Here is a 22,051-nt window from a genome sequence, read left to right on the forward strand (position 1 = left end):
AGATAGCAAATGCCTACAGAAAAATCCGCTTTAAGTGATTAACATTGTTGAATGAAGTCTGAGTTGAGTGTTCACTATTATCATTTGTAACATAATTTATATGATTAAAACCACTGTGAGTTCACAAGGTCCTGATTTAAAAAAGAAGTCTTGGGGCGCCTGGGTGGCGCAGTCGTTAAGCGTCTGCCTTCGGCTCAGGGCGTGATCCCAGCATTATGGGATCGAGCCCCACATCAGGCTCCTCCGCTATAAGCCTGCTTCTTCCTCTCCCACTCCCTCTGCTTGTGTTCCCTCTCTCCCTGGCTGTCTCTATCTCTATCAAATAAATAAATAAAATCTTTAAAAAAAATAAAAAAGAAGTCGTGAGATATAATCCGTTTAAGCTTGTTTATACTCTCCTTTTTCTTGGTGTCATCGGGATTTTATATTCTACATGCACTGCACACTGGATTTTAAGTAAAGGAGTAAGTGATCTGATGTACCATTTTCGAGATCAATCTGGCTGTTGTGGTGGGAGGGAATGGAGGATTCAAGAGACAAAGAGGTGTGCTGACTAGGAGGCTTTTGCAATAGTGTAGGCGAAAGATGAGAGTGGATTGGATTAGGGGCAGTGGTAGTAGAGAAAGAAAAAGAGGGAATAAAAAACAGGACTTGTGGATATTAGATGTGGTTATTAGAAAGAGAGAGAAGCATCAAGAGATCCACTAAATTTTTGGTTTTAGGTATCTGGATGACTGGAGATATCATTTATTGAAGGGGGATAACAAGGGAAGGAACAGATTTTTGTTTTGGGAAAGTGGGTTCGCTTGAGGGAAGACCAAGATTTTTATTTTGGACACGCAAGGGAATATGCCAAGTAGATGATTAGTTGAATATATGTATGTCTGGAATGGTCAAGCCCAGAGATACAAATTGGAAGACACTGGCACTAGAATGAATGCCAAGTAAGTAGGGACTCTAGTTTTTTTGTTTCTGTTTTGTTGTTCTTTTTAATGCCATGCCTAAAAGAATGCCTAGAACAGTATTTGGCAAGTAGCAGGGGATTCAATAAATATCTGTTGAGTGAATAAATGAGTGGACATAAAAATGGTGAAGTTATACGATGGTACGAAATTCAGACCTAGAGATTGCAGGTAGAACTCTTGAAGGTTAAAACACACACACACACACACACACACACACATACACGGTGGGGGGAGACAATGAGCACAGGGGAGGGAGAGAGAGAGAGTTTCAGCAAAGAAGACTGAGGAATGGTAGTGAAACAGGAGGAAAACCAGGAGGCTATTAGTCTAGCAAAGATGATAATATAAAAAAATGCTTCAAGGGAAGTGGTTACTTGTGTCAAATGCTGTTGAGGTTATGTAAGATGAGGACAAAAATGTGAAAATAATGTCACTGATTGATTTAACAAGGGTTAGGGAAAGTAATCTATTCAAACAGGAAGAAAGGTAGTCCAGGTACAGATGCAGACATAGGCTGAAAGATTTTGTGGTGGGAAAAGGCGAAGTTCTCAATAGTTTCTATTTTCTCAAGGAATTATGAAACAAGTGTCAGCCAATACTGACTATTCAGTAAATGCTCTGACGGGCATAAATAAGATGTTACAGGAGAACAGAGGAGGGATATCTATCTCAGTGTTGCGGCAGAAGGTAGAGGATGTTTAAAAGATAAGCAGGAATTTATAAGGAAAGGGTAGGTAGGAGAAGTAGGAAGAGCATCTCACACACATGCAGTATGTCAGAGGCAAAGGAAAAGAGCATGTTCGGGAAACAAAAGGGCAGGACCTAAAAGGTCCAGGGAGGGAATAGCAAGAGATAAGGTTGGATAAGCAGGTACCAAAATCAAGAAGAGCCTTGTATGCAGTACTAAGAAAACTGAAATTTGTCATGAGGACAATCAGGAGCCACTGAAAGTGTAATATATGTATTGATTTTGGTGGTCTTCACATCAGTTTCGGGAAAATATTTATAAATTTAATATACAAGTACATTTAACATAAGATTAGGCCATTTACATATTAAATATTTTTAAGTTTTTTTTTTTTTTTTTTAATAATCTCTACAAACTATGTGGGTGGGACTAAAACTCAGAACGCTGAGATCAAGAGTCTCATGCTTTTCTGACTAAGGCAGACAGGTGCTTCTATTTTTTAATTTAATACTTAAAATCGAGAGGCAGGATAGCTTAATGGATAAGAGTACAAATTTTAGACCCAGAACTCCTGTACTGAAACCCTAGCTATACTGCTTGGTGGTTACGTGACCATGGGCAAACTATGTAACCTGTGCTTCCATATTTTTAAAAGGATGTTTTAATAGTAAAGAAGAAAATAATAGCATCTTCTCAAAGACCTGTTAATATATTAGTTAACATGGTATTCTGTAAATGTTTGCTATTATTATTAAAGATATAATTTACCTGCTTTTTAATGGCATAATTTTCACCATCTTCAGCTTTCATTTTTTCGATCTTTTCTTCTTGTTGTTTTGCTTCTTTTTCATACATAATTTTTTCTTTGACCAATCTATAAATAAACCAAAAATGGTTCCAAGAATTAACTTTCTCTCTAGCAAACAGACCATGGGAAACAAAGGAAATGTAAATATAAAACATAATTAAAATACCAAAGTATGCATATTAGATGGGGAGGAGGAGAGGAGGAAAGAAAAATAATTAGCCATAGATATAAATCAGATCCTCCAGCCCTTAAGTCCTATACCTGTCTAAAGCAAGTGCAATCTTCAAAGCATGAAATTCTTAAATTTTTAATTAAAAACATGTTCCACTATAATAATTGTATTTACAATGTAAAAACACTCCAAATTATTATGTACTAACATCTGTCTTGCCTTTTAATTAATATTTACTTTCTAAACTTTTATACATGTATTTGAAACATAATGGAAAAAGCTCAGCTTACTGGAAAAAAAGTCAGTATATTGCATGCCAAGCCCAAAATAAAGAAAGATTACATTATTTTCAACAATAAAATTGTTTAACAAGTATTTACTATTCACTTAATTTTATGCCGGACCCTCCTTGTGTGAGGGACTGGGGTAGATAATTTAGACACAATTCTCTTAGGGACAAATAGCGGAAACAAATATTTATTTACTAAAGCAAGAAAAGGTACTGATAAAGATTGGGGAGATTTTCAACAATAAATTGGAAGAGAGAAATACAATGTTCTACTGATCATTCCTCAGATAACCAAAGTGCAATTAATGACAATAGCTCAATCTCCTCTGATCCTGGTTTATCAAAGTTTTAATATAAAACAAAAATGTAGTTCAAGAAAACACTAACACTCTGATATACACAATATCTAAAAAGCAGAATAAAGAGCTTTCAGAGTCCACATATATTAAAAATAGCTTTTTCCATCTGGCTTGCTTACTAATTTCTAGACCTATGCTGCTGGGATGGAATTTAAAAATCATATTAGAGAATGGCTTTTGTCTAATCATTTGCAATGAAGATTTTTAGGTATATTTCAAAGCATGATTTTTTTTAGAAAATATTTTATTTATTTTAGATAGAGAAAGAGTGTGTGCGTGCCAAGGAAGGAAAAGAGGGGGTAAGAATCTCAAGCACCACGCAGGGCAATGAATATAAACAAATAACAGGGGATACTCAAGAAACATAATAAGGGAAATAAAAGTACTTGGGAAAGTACTATTTTTGGTTACCTGAGGAGAAAACCCCTAATGATCTGGGGTAGGGGGAGGTCAGCTGGGGATTAAATTTTTTTTTGAGCTTTTACATTTGAGTTTATTCTTCATTTGACTTTTAAAACATTCCTACAGCTGAATATGAATACAAAAAACAATACCAGGTAGTGAGTTATGATTATAGTCCTTCACCCATTCACTACTACATATAAAATGCTAACAGTCAGTGTTATCCACTGGCCTCATTAAGAGGACTGACACTGACCACCACCACAGGATGATATTCATCATCCTCATCCTTCTCCATTGTTACGGTGCCATCTTTCCTGATTTGGATCAAAGTTCACCAGTTTTTTTCAATTTTGAATAATTTTAAAGTTCGCTAGTTATTCTTTTAGCAATATTTTCTAAATTTTCTGGAATAAAGCAAGTTCAATTAGAAAGACAACAAAAAGTATCTAATAGTTGTAATTCTCTAAACATTGTTCTCTTTGCAAATTTTGCAAATGCTATTAGTTAAAATAACAAGTACAAATATAAGTCATAATTTATTATATTTTAAAGGCATAATTAACTGAAAATATTTTCTATTAGTATTAAAAACCCACACCCACAGAGAGACATAGTAATTTCTAAATCTGGTCACTTTCAGTCATTAGACAAATACATGAGAGGAAATTACAAAAATAAGAGCAATAGAAAAGGATAGACATAAGAAGGAGAAAGGAGAAACTTTAAGAAATAGCCATCATTAGGGAAGTGATAAATCAAGTAACTTAAACTTTTAATTATATAAGAAGGCATTAATGTGATTTTTAAATACATAGTCTGATGTTTTCCAAACTATTCCATGGTATACAAGTGGTCAAATAAGCTTAAAAAACACTGCTTGCTGGGTCACCTGGGTGGCTCAGTCAGTTAAGTATCTGACTCTTGATTTTGGCTCAGGTCTTGACCTCAGGGTTGTAAGACTGAGCCTTGCGTGGGGCTCTGCGATGGCGAGGAGCCTGCTTAAGGTTCTCTCCTTCTCCTTCTCCCTCTGCTCCTCCCCCCAAAAAACAAAAAAACAAAAAATGTGTATTCTTGCATTTTCAAATGGCATATTCTATAAATATCAATTAGATCCAGTGATTTGATGGTATTGATCAATTTTTTATATCCTTGCTGTATTTCTATTTGTCCTGTTACAAAGACAAGAGTGCACATGCACACGCTCTCTAAAAAACAAAACAAAGCAAAAACACCACTTCGGGCCAAATATTTAAGATTTAGGATTTGTATTTGCATATTAAAGGATCCCAAGAAGTCCTGTAGTAAGGAAATCAATTTAACTTTGTTAAACTGCAAGATTACTTGAGGCAAAAAAAAAGACTTTTCTCCACTCAGCATCTTCCAGAACAGCTGCCCCTCAACAGAAGTTTGAGAAGTACATTGAAGAAATCTGTGAACTACACAAATTTGTATACAACACATTTAAACATAGTATTCATAAAATTGTAAATAAAATAAAAGTTTTGGGGATATCAAGAATTTAGAGATAATGAGATTAAAAAGTTTTAGCTTAATTTGTCTTCATTTTATAGTTTTTCTTATTGTAATTAAGATGTTCATAGTTGTAACCAAACTTGTACTTGGGGCTATCTAATAACTAATAGTCCAATACCAAGCAAAGGATACTGATGATAGGCCAATGTAATTAATGGTGTAAGAAACTATAATAGATTGATATTAAGAAAAACATTGTTATGGATATTTTCAAACAAAAAAATCTAGAGAAAATAGCATAGTAAATCCCATGCCCTCTTCACTGAGGCCTAATAATTAGTATTTTGGCAGTCTCTGGGCTTGTCGTTGCCATTTTAGTATTTTGTTCTTTCATTCATCTATTCTTCACAGGAAAGAATGACAAGATGGAAAAACTCACCTCAAACAAGAGAATAAGAGGCTGTACTGACTGCCAGGGACTTAGTCAGTAGGACATAAGTAAAATGTCTGAACTAGAGTTCAGAATAACGATTATAAAGATACTAGCTGGGCTTGAAAAAAGCATAAAAGACACTAGAGAATCTCTCTCTGGAGAAATAAAAGACCTAAAATCTAACCAAGTCGAAATCAAAAAGGCTATTAATGAGATGCATTAAAAAATGAAGGCTCTGGGGGGCCTGGGGGGCTCAGTCATTAACCGTCTGCCTTCGGCTCAGGGCGTGATCCTGGCGTTATGGGATGGAGCCACATGTCAGGCTCCTCTGCTGGAAGCCTGCTTCTTCCTCTCCCACTCCCCCTGCTTGTGTTCCCTCTCTTACTGACTGTCTCTCTCTCTGTCAAATGAATAAATAAAATCTTAAAAAAAAAAACATGAAGGCTCTAACTGCTAGGATAAATGAGGCAGAAGAGAGAATTAGTGATATAGAAGAAACAATGAGAAAAAGAAGCTGAGAATAAGAGAGATAAACAACTACTGGATCATGAGGGGAGAATGTGAGGGATAAGTGATACCATAAAGCAAAACAATATTAGAATAATCAGGATCCCAGAAAAGAGGAAAGAGAGAGGGGGGCAGAAGGCATACTGGAGCAAATTACAGTGGAGAACATCCCTAATCTGGGAAGGAAATAGTCACTCAAGTCAAGGAGGCACAGAGAACCCCCCTCAAAATCAATAAAAATAGGTCAACACCCTGACATATAATAGTGAAACTTAGAAACCTCAAAGACAAAGAAAAAATCCTGAAAGCAGCTCGAGACAAGAAGTCTGAAACCTACAAGGGTAGAAACACTGGATAGGCAGTAGACCTCTCCACAGAGACCTGACAGGCCAGAAAGGACTAGCATGATATATTCAGGGTGCTGAACGAGAAAAATATGAAGCCAAGAGTACTTTATCCAGCCAAGATGTCATTCAAAATAGAAGGAGTGATAAAAAGCTTCCAGGACAAACAGAAACTAAAAGAATTTGTGATCACCAAATCGACCATATAAGAAATATTGAAAGGGATCCTTTAAGCAAAAGAGAGCCCACAGACCAGAAAGGAACAGAGGCAATATGAAGAAACAGTGACTTTACAGGTAATACAATGGCACTAAATTCATATCTTTCAATAGTTACTCTGAATGTAAATATGCTAAATGCCCCAATCAAAAGACGCAGGGTAACAGACTGGATAAAAAAGCAAGACCCAGACCCATCGACATGCTGTCTGCAAAAGATTCATTTCAGACCCAAAAAGACACTTCCAGATTGAAAGTGAGGAGGTAGAAAACCATGTATCATGCTAACAGACATCAAAAGAAAGCTGGGGTGTCAATTGCTAAATCAGACAAATTAGATTTTAAACCAAAGACTACTAAGAGATGAGGAAGGACACTATATCATAATTAAAGGGTCTATCCAACAAGAAGATCTAACAATTATAAATATTTATGCCCCTAACATGGGAACAGCCAATTATATACGCCAATTAAAAACAAAATTAAAGAAACACATTGATAATAATACAATTATAGTAGGGGACTTTAACAACCCACTCACTGCAATGGACAGATCATCTAAGCAGAAGATCAACAACAAAACAAGGGCTTTGAAAGACACACTGGACCACATGGACTTCACAGATATATTCAGAACATTCCATCCTAAAGCAACAGAATACACATTCTTCTTGAGTGCACACGGAACATTCTCCAGAACAGATCACATACTGGGTCACAAATCAGGTCTCTACCAGTACCAGAAGACTGGGATCATTCCCTGAATATTTTCAGACCACAATACTTCAAAACTTGACCTCAATCACAAGAGGAAATTTGGAAAGAACTCAAATACACGGAGGCTAAAGAGCATCCTACTAAAGAATGAATGGGTTAACCAGAAAATTAAAGAAGAATTTAAAAAATTCATGGAAACAAATGAAAATGAAAACACAACTATTCGAAACCTTTAGAATGCAGAATAGGCAGACATAAGACGGAAGTATATAGCAATACAAGCCTTTCTAAAGAAACAAGAAAGATCTCAACTACACAACCTAACCTTACAGCTATAGGAACTGGAGAAAGAACAGCAAATAAAGCCTAAACCCAGCAGCAGAAGAGAAATAATAAAGACTAGAGCAGAAATAAATGAAATAGAACCAAAAGAACAGCAGAACAGATCAATGAAAGTAGAAACTGGTTCTTTGAAAGAATTGATAAACCCCTGGCCAGACTTAACAAAAAGAAAAAGGAAAGGACCCAAATAAATAAAATCATGAATGAAAGAGGAGAGATCACAAGCAACACTGAAGAAATATAAACAATTCTAAGAACATATTATGAGCAACTATACGGCAACAAATCAGGCAATCTGGAAGAAATGGATGCATTCCTAGAGATGTATAAACTACCAAAACAAAAACAGGAAGAAATAGAAAACCTGAGGAGACCCATAACCAGCCAGGAAACTGAAGCAGTAATCAAAACTCTCCCAACAAACAAGAGTCCAGTGCCAGATGGCTTTCCAGGGGAACGCTACCAAACATTTAAAGAATTAATACCTATTTTGAAACTGTTCCAAAAAATAGAAACAGAATGAAAACTTCCAAACTCTATGAGGCCAGCATTACCTTGATCCCAACAGACAAAGACCCCACCAAAAAGAATTACAGACCAATATCCCTGATGAAAATGAATGCCAAAATTCTCACCAAAATACTAGCCAATAGGACCCAACCGTACATTAAAAGATTATTCACCACAACCAAGTGGGATTTATTCCAAAATCCCTGGGCTGCAAGGGTGGTTCAACATCTGCAAACCAATCAATGTGATACACTACCTAAACCTAAATAAAAGAAATGACAAGAACCATATGATCCTCTCAATAGATGCAGACAAAGCATTTAACAAAGTACAGCATCCTTTCTTCATTAACACTCTTCACAGTATAGGGACAGAGGGAACATACCTCAGTATCATAAAAGCCATCTATGAAAAACCCACAGTGAATATCATTTTCAATGGGGAAAAACTGAGAGCTTTTCCCCTAAGGTCAGGAACATGACAGGGATGTCCATTATCACCACTGCTGTTCAACATAGTACTAGAAGTCCTAGCCTCAACATAGTACAAAAGTCTTAGCAATCAGACAACAAAAATAAAAGGCATCTGAATTGGCAAAGAAGAAGTCAAACTCTCACTCTTTGCAGATGACATGATATTCTATGTGGAAAACCCAAAAGACTCCACCCCAAAATTGCTAGAACCCATATAGGAATTCAGCAAAGCGGCAAGATATAAAATCAATACACAGAAATCAGTTGCATTCCTATACACTAACAATGAGATAGAAGACAGAGAAATTGAGGAGTCGATCCCATTTACAATTGCGCCTAAAACCGTAAGATACCTAGGAATAAACCTAACTGAAGAGGCAAAGAATCTGTACTCAGAAAACTATAGAACACTCATGGAAGAAACTGAGGAAGACACAAAGAAATGGAAAAACGTTCCATGCTCATGGATTGGAAGAACAAGTATTTTTCAAATGTCTATGCTATCTAGAGCAATCTACACATTCGATGCAATCCCTATCAAAATACCATCAACCTTTTCACAGAGCTGGAACAAATAATCCTAAAATTTGTATGGAACCAGAAAAGACAAAGGAATGTTGAAAGAGAAAACCAAAGCTGGTGGCATCACCATTCTGGACTTCAAGCTGTATTACAAAGCTGTCATCATCAAGACAGTATGGTACTGGGACAAAAACAGACACATAGATCAATGCAACAGAATAGAAAACCCAGAAATGGACCCTCAACTCTATGGTCAACTAATATTCGACAAAGCAGGAAAGAATATCCAATGGAAAAAAGACAGTCTCTTCAACAAATGGTGTTGGGAAAATTGGATAGCTACATGCAGAAGAACAAAACTGGACCATTTTCTTAAACCATACACAAAAACAGACTCAAAATGGATGAAAGACCTAAATGTGAGACAGGAACCCATCAAACTCCTAGAGAACACAGGCAGCGACCGCTTCGACCTCAGCCACAGCAATTTCTTGCCAGACACATCTCCAAAGGCAAGGGAACCAAAGGCAAAAATGAACTAATGGGACTTCATGAAGATAAAAAGCTTTTGCATAGCAAAAGAAATAGTCAACAAAACCAAAAGACAACCAAGGGAATGGGAGAAGATATTTGCAAATGACATATTAAAGGGCTAGTATCCAAATAGAAAGAACTTATCATACTCAACACCCAAAAAACAAATAATCCAATCAAGAAATGGGCAGAAGGCATGAACAGACATTTCTCCAAAGAACACATACAAATGGTCAAGAGACACATGACAAAATGCTCCACATCACTCGGCATCAGGGAAATACAAATCGAAACTACAATGAGATACCACCTTACAACAGTCAGAATCACTAAAATTAACAAGTCAGGAAACAACAGGTGATGGTGAGGATGCAGAAAAAGTGGAACCCTCCTACACTGTTGGTGGGAATGCAAGCTATGGAGCCACTCTGGAAGTATGGAGGTTCCTCAAAAAGTTGAAAATAGAGCTACCCTACGACCCAGCAACTGCACTACTAGGTATTAACCCCAAAGATACAAATGTAGTGGTCCGAAGGGGCACCTGCATGGCAATGTTTATAGCAGTGATGTCCACAACAGCCAAACTATGGAAAGAGCCCAGATGTCCATCGACAGATGAACAGATAAAGAAGATGTGGTGTATATACACTATTAGAAGATGTGGTATATATACTATTACGCAGCCAACAAGAAATGAAAGCTTGACATTTGCAATGACGTGGATGGAACTAGAGGGTATTATGCTAAATGAAATAAGTCAATCAGAGAAAGACAATTATAATATGATCTCACTGATATGTGGAATTTAAGAAACAAAACAGAGGAAGAGAGGAAAAAATAAAACAAGATGAAACCAGAGAGGGAGACAAACCATAAGAGACTCTTAATCATAGGAAACAAACTGAGGATTGGTGGAGGGGAGGAGGGTGGAGGGATGGGGTAACTGGGTGATGAACATTAAGAAGGGCATGCGATTTAATGAGCTCTGGGTATTATATAAGACTGATGAATTACAGGCCTGTACCTCCGAAACCAATAATACATTATATGTTAATTAACTGAATTTAAATAAAAAATATTTTTAAAAATAATAAAAAAACAACAATAGATTTGTCACCACATGAAACAACTAGGAGACTTGATTTAACTTATATATAAGTCTTGATTTCTCTTGGATGTTTTTCATCTGGGAACACTGGGACTTCCCTCTCTACTGGACGGAGCTAAGTAGTGCCTACTGCTTTTTTCAGATGAGGCATGTGGTGTTCACTTTGCCCCAATTCATACAACTTCCTGTTTCCCAAACATTCAGGCCTTATACTTGGTCCCTGTAAGCAAATGAGTTTGGAATCTTTGCTGGAGTAACTTGCATATCATCAACACAACAGTGTTATTACCGTTGTTTTTATTATCTTTATAGCATCACGGTTATTATTCAGAATATTAAGGATACTCAGAAACCACTGGGATTAGCAGACATTTTCACTATTCCTTTTTCTTTTTTCTTTTTAATATTTTATTTATTTGAGAGAGCGCACGCATGCGGGGGGCGGGGGGAGAAGCAGGCTCCTCCTGAGCAGGGAGCCACATGCAGTGCTTGATCCAAGGACCTTGAGATGATGACCTGAACAGAAGGCAGAAGCTTAACTGACTGAGCCACCCAGGCACCCCTACATTTTCACTGTTCCTAAAACCTAGGTTATTAAACTCTCCTGGTAAATGAAAGTAGCTGAGATTGAATGGGTAACAGAAAGAGGCACATTCAATTAACATCTTGCAATTCAAAGTCTTACAACAAGGGTTGGCAAACTATGGCCAATGAATGGTATTTGGCCTGCCACCTATTTTTGTATAGTTTGAGACCTACAAATGATTTTTAAATGATTTTTAAAATATTTTTAATACTAAACTTACTTATTTTTTAAATGGTTAAAAAATTTTAAAAATATTTTGTGTCCTGTAAAAATCATATGGAATTCAAATTCGTGTCTAGCCACACTCGTTCATCTATATATCACCTCTGACTAGTTTCCATGCAATGACAGCAGAGATGAATAGTTGTGATAGAACTGTATGGCTCAAACAGTCTAACATATATACTAACTGCTCCTTTAGAAAAAGGGTTGCTGACCCCTGACTTAGAAGACCTCTATTTAATTCCATCCAACTCCTCTTAACTACCTTAGTGTTTATCACATTACACTGAAGCCAGTTTACTAACTAGGTCTTCTGTTCCTTGAAGACAGGATTAGGAGAAATTCTTGATCTTTATACAAAGTAGGTACTCAATGGTTAAATGTATAAAAAGTTGAGTCTAAAATCTGACTATTGCCTTTTAACATTTTTTAATTTAAGGAGATATCTAAAACAATTCTGAAGTGAACAAAAGTGATTCGCAAAACTTGAGAAATAAGAAAAATGTGATTTTAGAGCAGTGTGCAATGAAAGAGATGGATTCCATGCCTTAGGCCCACAAATAATTTTGGCTGGTAATCCAAGTCATCCTATTCCATTGTGCTTGTCTACAGAAAACAGCAATAATCCCAGCAAAGTTGAAGAGACTCTTAACTATACACCACATTTGACAAGTAAAGGTGCTGAATATTGGCATGGCTACTGGCATATCAAAACAAACAAAAATAAAGTTTTTGTTTAAAAAGCCCTTTTTTTGTGTGAAAAGGCTTAGGAAGCAAGTTATTGAATAGCACATGTATTGCCCTGGAAAAAGAAAAAAAAAGTCACAGGTAGTGAGAACCCACTAATATAAAATTACACTGAATAAAATGCTAGGGGGCAAGATGTAGTAGAAGTTAACCATATAAATCAGCGTATTAATGACAAGTCACATGACATGAAAGAGGTTTTAGAGAGAATACATACAACTTCAACTTCACCAGATATTATCACATTGTTTTCCAAAACGGTTTTTACCAATTGATACCCAACTTGCATTGTATGAAATTTCCTAGTGCTCCTTGGCATCCTCATGAGCAACTGGAATTGTCAGAATTATTAAATTTTTAAAAATAAGAAGAATGTGAAATGGCATTATATCGTAGTTTGAGATACTAATTTCCCTGATAACTTATAAGGTTATCTGTTTATTAAAACAGTAGTTACTGGGTAAGTATTTGCTAAATCATTGAATGAGTATCTTCCAGTGAATTTGGCGCTTTTCTCTTCCTTTAGGGAAGGCTGAGATTTAGTAAGAAAGCTTAATTCAAATAAGTACATATAGCCATAGTTTTTTTTCAATAGTCATAGTTTTTAAATTTGTTACTAAAATATTTTCCTGTAACATACATATTTATATGTTCCTAGAAATACGTGAAAAATTATAAAAAACAAAAATTAAAAAAACATTAATAATTTCATTGCTTAAATAACTACTGACCCAAAATGCACATAATTCTGAAATCTTCAAAAATGTTTAAAAAAAAGGAAGGAAATTTTAAAATTAAGTTTGGCACAAACTGATTTAGCAGCAAAATGTAACTTCCACGGACATGACATTATACTTTATGTTTCCTACTTAATTTGAATAGTCACATGTTTCACTGCAGAAATATGTGTTTGATTATAGAGTAAGTCTCCAGATGTTATGAAAACATATATTTCTGTTCTAAAATCTAAAAAATTTATGGGGCACCTGGGTGGCTCAGTTGTTAAGCGTCTGCCTTTGGCTCAGGGTGTGGTCCCGGGGTTCTGGGATGGAGCCGCGCATCAGGCTCCTCTGCTGGGAGCCTGTTTCTTCCTCTCCCACTCCCCCTGCTTGTGTCCCCTCTCTTGCTGGCTGTCTCTCTCTCTATCAAATAAATAAATAAAATCTTAAAAAATAAATAAATAAATAAAATCTAAAAAAATTTAGAATTCAGGAATACATATTGGCCCAATGGTTTCATATATGGGATTATGGACCTGTATTAATATTTTGAATATTTTCCACTTTTTTTTTAAAGAATATAATTTCCCAGAGCTGGAAAAAACCCATAATCTTAAAGAGGTTCCTAAGTACCAACGAGAACCAATGAAAAAACCCACATCTATGTACACTGCTGAAAATTTCCAGACAGCCAAGAAAATGAAAGCTCTTTTTTCTTCTAAGATTTTATTTATTCATATGAGAGCAAGCAAGCAAGAGAGCACAAGCAGGGGGAGCAGCAGACGGAGGAGAAGCAGGCTCCCCACTGAGCAGGGAGCCTGACACAGGGCTCGATCTCAGGACCCCGGGATTACGACCTGACCTGAAGGCAGATGCTTACCTGACTGAGCCACACAGGGACCCCTGAAAATGAAAGCTTTTAAAGAGAGAACAGGTCACCCATAAAAGGAAAAAGAAAAAAAAGAGAGACTGATGTTATATTTTGCATTAATGACACTAGATACCAGAAGACAACGGAGCAATCCCTTAAAAGTTCTAAGAGAAAATGATTTATAACTTGGATTAATAATTGTAATAGTGAGGGAAACATTAACTAAACCACTCAGTAATTATTTAACTGAGGGGCTAATATGGGCCAGGCATTGTTTTATATCTCAAGGATATAGCAGTGAACAAGACTACAAAAATCTCTGCCATATAGCGCTATTTAGTGGGGAAACAGAAGAAATAAGTAAGGAAAATATATAGCATGTTAGAATATGTTAAGTGCTTTAAGAGAAAGAGCAGTAAAGAAGGACTGGTAATACATGGGATTTGCAATTTAAAATACGATTTTCAAGGAAGACCTCTTTGAGAAGAGGATATATGAATTAAGATCTGAAGGAGACAGTAAGTCATATGGGTAACTGATGAAATAAGTCATAGGCCAGGGGAATATTTTTTAGTTGTATAAAAGTTCAGAAGTTTACCTGCAATTCCCCCTCTCTGAGAAATTTACTTACTATGCTGTATGCCTGGCCTAGAATTTTAATGTGAAATCTTACAAGAATATCTTTAAGAAGACTGGAATAGATTCTAAGGAACAGATACAATAAGTTGAAGATAAAGGGAAGTAATGTCTTCCTTTTCCACCTCTCAATTAAAAAAAAAAAGACAACCAGAAACTCCAAGAAAAGCACCCTCCACCCCCGGAGTTATGGTTGTAATATGAAGCAATTAATGAAAAAGAAAATTCATTTAACTTAGTTTTGTAAGAATAATCTACTTTGGGCAGCAGAGTATCCACTGAAAAAGAAATGTAATCCTATGCTATACACCATATTTTAAATAATATATAATCTGTTTATTTATTTGTAACTGTCAGAATAGAACTATGAGGAAAATGCATCTTTGTCAACTTACGTGAAATACTTGTGTTTTTAATGTTTAAAAGTTAAGGTATACTTACCTATTTTTTTCTCATAAAAACCACGATATAAGCGATGGCTAAGATGAAACCTGGCCGGCCAATGAAATTTGACCATTTCGTAAAAGTTCTATCAACACCTGTGTAACTGACTTCCTGCATTAAATCCCTGTTAGAAATTCCTAGCATGACTTCCTTTTTCCTGATTGATATCGTTCTCCCCTACTGACATAGCTGGTAACAACCTCTTCTGTCTCTGAAGAAACAAACAATACTTTTGAGATGTTTATCATATGAGAGATGAGGAAGAAAAGTAACTTTTAATTGAGGGCCTAATATGAACAGACCTTTAAGGACTTTATTGCATTAAGTACTTAAGAGTCCTATTTAAGTATCACTCCAATTTTACAGTCCCTTGTTAATTATCCCTCCCTACAATGTTTTTAAAAGTCTTTCTATTTAGGGACGCCTGGGTGGCTCAGTCGGTTATGAGTCTGCCTTCAGCTCAGGTCATGCTCCTGGGATGAGTCCCACATTGGGCTCCCTGCTCAGCAGGGAGTCTGCTTCTCCCTCTGCCTGCTGCTCCCTCTGCTTGTGCACACACTCTCTCTCTCTCTCTGACAAATAAATAAAATCTTAAAGAAAAAAGTCTTTATATTTAAACAGAACTGAACCAGGATCAATATTCTAGAAATAAATACAAGCTACATTATTTCATGAAACTTTGATTAAAAAAATGATAGTAATAACCAAAATTATGCTGAAAACAGCAACACTTAAAAAAGAAGTTAGGCTGGATGAATGACTTTTGATGTTTAAGCATTTCCAGTGGCCATCATCAAATTTGCTTCCCCTAAAACTAGCCCTATGGTAAAGTTTGACAGTTAAAACTCAAGAAGAGATAATTATAATACTGGCATCCCATAAAACATAATATTTAATAGATTTAGGCAAAAGCTTGAATTATTCAAGATAAGTTAAACTTAAAATATGAAATAAAAGTTAACACATAGTGATCATTTACTATGGGCCAAATACTATGTTAAAGCATGCTACATGTATTATAGCATTTAATCCTCAAAACAACCCTATAAAATAGATATCATTATTATTCCCATTTTAGTAATAACTCAACTGAAATTCATGGAGCTTGTGTAAGTTCTCATAGCTGTTCAGTGCCAAAGAACTGCTTTATTCCATAGTTATTACTCTTAGTTACTACTGATGCACTTATTTTTTAAAGTAATTCTTAAACATTTGAACACATTAAAAAAAAAAGGTTAAAATGGGCTCAATTGCTACAGGCATTATCGGTTGCCTACTCAACAGCCACTTCTTACCTGCCCACAAATTTTATGATCATCCAAGCAGCCATGTTCTTCAAAGAAAGAAGCCACCCCTGCTGAGTGGTAGCTTAGGCGTGTGTAAGTGACCCAATCGTGGCCAAAGCTACATAAGGGATATTCCTTGGGGGGGAGGGGGTTCCCAGAAGGTTGCTATTCTTTGTAAATGCAATATAAGCAGATATAATTCCGTTTTCTCCCCTAGACATCATCACCTGTGACGTCTGCCACTTGTGGCAGGTACCGTGGGATCATGAGAAGATCCAGCCTAAAATGACAGGTCATTCTGGGATATCAGAGAACTTGAATTTTTGATGATGGTATCAATCTACTCAATTAACTGACTTGGAAAGCACCCTACCTCTAGATTGCTTATCGTATGAGATAATGGTCATCCTTACTGTTTAACCCACATATAGCTTGATTTTTTTTTTTTTCTGAAGCTAAAAGCATCTGAAGTGAAAGTGTCATTAAAAGTAGAAGATTGTTCTGCATTATGAAATAATGCTTTCTTACTTTGGACTCATTCATTTTCAACTGCTAAATCACTCAGAAATTGAGATATCTCATCTTTTTCTTCCCATTTACAAATACGCATGAAAAAGGTAAAGAGGAAAGTACCTACATAATACCCAATTTTATGCCTTCTACAGTTTGAACAAATACTCCATATAAATTTTGTGCAGAAGTCTCTATTTCACACTTAAAACTAAACCTGTGTATGGGATGCCCGCGTGGCTCAGTCCATTAAGCATCTGCCTTCGGCTCAGGTGGTGATCTCAGGGCCCTGGATCCCAGGCCCCAGGACCAAGTCCCGCATGGGGCTCCTTGCTCAGCGGGGAGCCTGCTTCTCCCCTCTTCCTGTTCCCCCCCCCCGCTGTGCTCTCTTTCTCTCTTCCAAAATCTTTAAAAAACAAAAACAAACAAAAACTAAACCTGTGTAAAACTTTAAACATTTGTGCTTGTTTTTAAAAATCATGGTGGTTACGGAGGCTAATATCCATAATAAATAATACAATCTTCTATCTATATCGTATTTTCAACTTACGAAGTACTTCTATAACTTAGAGGATATTGGATGTTAAATATTAAATAGTAAAATATAAATGCCCCTAAACTAACCTACTGGAGAGTGGGTATTAGGTAGTTCAACATTAAAAGTCTATAAACTATTCTGGGATAAGATATTTAATGGTGCTACAAAGGAAACCATACGGCAGCAAGTAAACCATATGCACTTATAACTTAGGAGCTCAATAACTTCTTTTTAAATGGATTTAAAATTTGTATCTTTCCCACTGAAGAGAGAAAAAAATATTCAAGATTAGAAAAAGTTATATACATAACTTAGCAAATAAAGTAGGCAACAAGTTTTTCTGCTAAACATACCTGGGGAAAGCAGTCTATAGAAACCAAAGTAAAAGACTCTTTAATTTTAGGCTTTTGAAAACTAAGGGTATAGTGGTGAGATACCAGGCATAGAGAAGAAATACAAAAGTATATGGGGACAAAAACACCAAGAAAGATGCAGGGAATAAAAATCTACTCATTTGGGAAAATGCAAGTGGACTGCAAATTAGAGGCTAAGCCCCTGAATTAAGAATTCTCACTAGTTCTTTAGGTAGAAAGAACTGTAGGCTGACATCAGAATCTGATGAGTTAATACTTACGGTCTATACAGTAAAATGTATGTACTAAAAATTTTGTTGAGTTTTAGTGATTCTCTGCTAATTCTTTTGTGGACACTGTAAAGTCCCAAGTCAGATTTCCCCAAATTTCAACTAATAATTATAACCAAAATTTTGGGAATTAGCAAAACTGAGGAAGAAGGTGCTACAGTACTGTCTTAAAATAGATAAAACAAAAATGTGCTACACACAAACATACATCAAATGAGCAGGAGCCGGATCTTTTTCTTAGCAAAATACCTTCTCTCACTCCTTATCCTCTTTCCCCATTCCACTTACTCTTCCTAAACTCAAATGTCCTTGTCTTCTGGAAGGACCACACCAACTTCCTCCCTACCACTCCCAAGCTGCTACTGTAAATCCTTCCTACTGATCTTCCAAGCATATACAACTTATCAAAATAAGTTAAAATTTTGTCTAGTTCTGGGGCGCCCTGCTCAGCAGGGGGAGTCTGCTTCTCCCTCCCCTTCGGCCCCTCCCCCGGCTTGTGCTCTCTCTCTCTCTCTCAAATAAATAAAATCTTTAAAAAAATTTCTTTTTCGTCTAGTTCTACACTTGATAGTGGATGTCCATACGATTGAAAAGGTGTCTCCTCTCAGCACCTATCAGGGTATGTGCCTCACATACTTGAGTGAACTCACAATTACCCTGAGAGGTAGGCAGGGCAAATGGGGAACTGATCAATGTCAGCTGGCCAGGCGACGGTGAAATTAGGATTTGAAATTATGACATCTAACTTCAGTGTCAATACTAACACATCATACTGCCTTATGTTTGAATAAAGCAATTTTCAAAATTTAAATTTATTTTATCTATTCCCAAAGTAAAATCATTCCATGGTTCAAAGTCTGAATAGCACAAAAGAGTACAAAGTGAAAAGGCAACCTGCCACCCACACCCTACCCCCAGTGGCTCAGTTCCCACCACTGGAAGCAACAAGTTGTCAATTTCTCGTGTATCTACTAAATGAAAGAAATTAAATGTTTAATTTACCATATTTGTATTTATCATCTCCAAGTACCCTTCAATTAATCTCCTAACCTGGAGCTGTTTCAAGTTATAGTCACTGTTCAAACAGAATATATGCTTTAATAATTTTGATAAATATGACAGGACATTACATAAACAGCTAAGATGATGCATGACAAATACAAAACCAATACCACTATTTTCTTTGCAATATTATAAATCTCAGGGACTAATAAACTTATCTTAGGAATTAATAATTAAAAAACAAAAATGTAAAATTAATTATTTCACTAATCCTCTAAACTGTCCCTTAAAGGTTTTGAGATACCAGTGAGACTGAAAGGTATACACTAATGAACGGGCTAAAAAGGTACCGTGAATAGCTTCTGCTTGAGTTGGTATGAAAAAGCAACAGCACCTCCCACAGCTGCTTCATCTCCATACCAAAGCCTCTGACAGTTTTAATTACACCAAAATCACAAAACTCTCTGTACATTTACTTTTTATCTTCCGTCCAAACCCACATCTCTGTCTTAATAGCATCTCTATTAGTTAGACATCCCATCAGCAACTAACTGAACTAGGTTGAAAAGTGAACTCATCACCATCCCACTCTAAAACCATGCCCTTTTTCCCAACTTGAGCTATCAACATCAGAATCATACAAGTACTAGATAAGGTAGCCCTGGCTTGCAAGCTCAATATGAACCAGAGTGTGATGCAGCTACAAAAACAAACAAAACAAAACCCAGCCAATTCAATCTTAGATGCATTAAAAGAAGAAAACTGAAAACATGGTAGCTGAACAGTACTAGATTGGAAGAATGGCATCTGTACTATTATTATTCATTATTTACTTCTAAATTTGTTATACATAACTTAGATCTAAAAGGGATTTGAGACAGCATCTAAAAAGGACCCCAACAAACTACAGTATTAACAGAGGAATATCCAACACCATCATACTCTGTTGTGAAACAGTTCAGTTTGCCTAAAACATTCAGATAAATGATAAAGTATATAGTTAGTCCAAGTTAATATGTTATCAAAACTAAAATGAGCAAAGAAAATATCATTTAATAAAAATGACTTTAGCTGATTCATGACTGTCACTTCTCAAAAAAAACCTAAGTTAACACTAATTAGAATACCTGAATTTTATCAAATTATAAAATAAGCCCAGCTTAATGATATTTTACTATAGTAATTATTCTTGGTGATACATTAACTCAAATTATTCTTGGAATTACTGATGAGAGCATCTGGGAGCTAAATATGGGATTTTTTTAGTTGTTGAGCTCCAGGATGCAGAGAAAAACTCATGGCTTTGAGATGATGAACATTATACCAAGGTACTTTGATATGTAATGTATTTTTTCAGTTTGTTGTACTAAGATGTGTTCATTAAGTCAAAATGGTTCAAGAAGAAACAAAGATTTCTTCTGTGTTTATATTACTGATACTGAGGTCTTGTTTAAGCCCTTTATAATGGAAGAATAACAAAATAATCATTAACTGATAATTTCCATTCAGAAAAATTTAAGCGCTGAAAATAATTTTCATACTGTATTCCTATCCAAAGGTATACACATAGAGTAATTTGGTACATGATGAAGGGCCTACTTTATATATTTATTTTGTACTTCGCCATGTTTAAATCATTTTTTTTCATTCAAGCCAAATTTTTAAGTCTTTAACTGCTTAAATAATATTTGGTAATGATACCTGATATAGAGCTCTATGTGATACAGGTTTAACAGCTAGCAAATCTGGTTTTAAAATTCAATATAGTAAAATTTTCTGAATTATTCTAGGATTAGTGATTCCTAATGACTCTGAAGCCCTACAAATTTCTCGTCTGTGTCACCTTAAATATAATCTGTAGTTTTTAAAAAGTTTATCTCTAATATTTCACCCTTTTATTCTTGAATTGTTTACTCAGAGTAAAATAGTCATTTTACAGCCTAACTTCCTGAATTTGTCAATAAACACTGTTTAAAAATGTCGCATTTGGGGGCATGAAGGGGTGGCTCAGTCAGTTAAGTGTCTGACTCTTGGTTTCAGCCCAGGTCATGATCTCAGGGTTGTGAGACTGAGCCCCACTTCGGGCTCCGTGCTGGGCATGGAGCCTGCTAAAGATTCTCCCTTTCCCTCTGTCCTTCTCCCTCTCTTAAATAAATAAATAAATAAATAAATAAATAAATAAATAAATAAATAAATAAAATGTTTTTTAAAAATGTTGCATTTTCACAACTGGAGGCACACCACCCTAAGTTAGCTCTTGCCCCATGAACAATGCGTTAGCATGTAAAAACATAAAATCCTCTAACTTCACCTCACAAAAACAGAAGAATATACAATGAATATGAATATGATGTCATTTTAGGGGCATCACAACTTTTTGAAGTTGTTCTACAGTCTTCCTGGACTATTTCAGAGGAGTTACTTGATAGAATCTTTCAGGATCCTCATTCTATGGACAGACTACCATGACTATATATATATGGACAGACCTATAACAAACATCTTTCTCTGGTCAACCTACAAAACCTGGGTAATAACTGCAGCATTAGGGAAAGACATGGGGTGGGGCACCTGGCTGGCTCCATCTGTACAGCATGAAACTCTTGACCTCAGGGTTTGTAAGTCTGAGTCCCATGTTGGGTGTAGAGATCACTTAAAAATAAAATCTTTTTTAAAAAAAAAAAAAAGACGACATGGGAGCTGGCTTAAAATGTTTATATGTAGTGGGCAAATCTATCTTCTAATTCACCAAGTAAATATAACTAAAACTGCCAATTTTTCAAATGTGTTAACAATTGTTTTCTCTCACAGAACACAAAGGAATGCTCTTCCAAGAGGTGTTAATAGATGTGGTCAAAAGAAAAAGATTTTTATGAATAAAGCTTAGGAAATATTAAATACTCTATTCCACTCTTAGAGATTCACACACTGAAAGCTTTTGAAAAATCCTACAACAAAACATGTTAAACTTTACCTCAGT

The 22,051-nt window shown here is 35.8% G+C and overlaps 1 protein-coding gene across 2 annotated transcripts in view; it reads right to left on the bottom strand.

Moving 5' to 3' along the window:
* TBCA (tubulin folding cofactor A) overlaps window positions 1–22,051 on the bottom strand; it is an 80,445-nt gene that overhangs the window by 13,686 nt on the left and 44,708 nt on the right. For both annotated transcript variants that reach the window (XM_034656408.1, XM_002920290.4), the window contains one exon: window positions 2,422–2,527. In XM_034656408.1, the coding sequence (XP_034512299.1) occupies window positions 2,422–2,527 (106 nt within the window). The remainder of the gene's footprint in view (window positions 1–2,421; window positions 2,528–22,051) is intronic.

Source organism: Ailuropoda melanoleuca, chromosome 3 (genome assembly GCF_002007445.2).
Source record: "Ailuropoda melanoleuca isolate Jingjing chromosome 3, ASM200744v2, whole genome shotgun sequence".
NCBI classification, from domain to species: domain Eukaryota; kingdom Metazoa; phylum Chordata; class Mammalia; order Carnivora; family Ursidae; genus Ailuropoda; species Ailuropoda melanoleuca.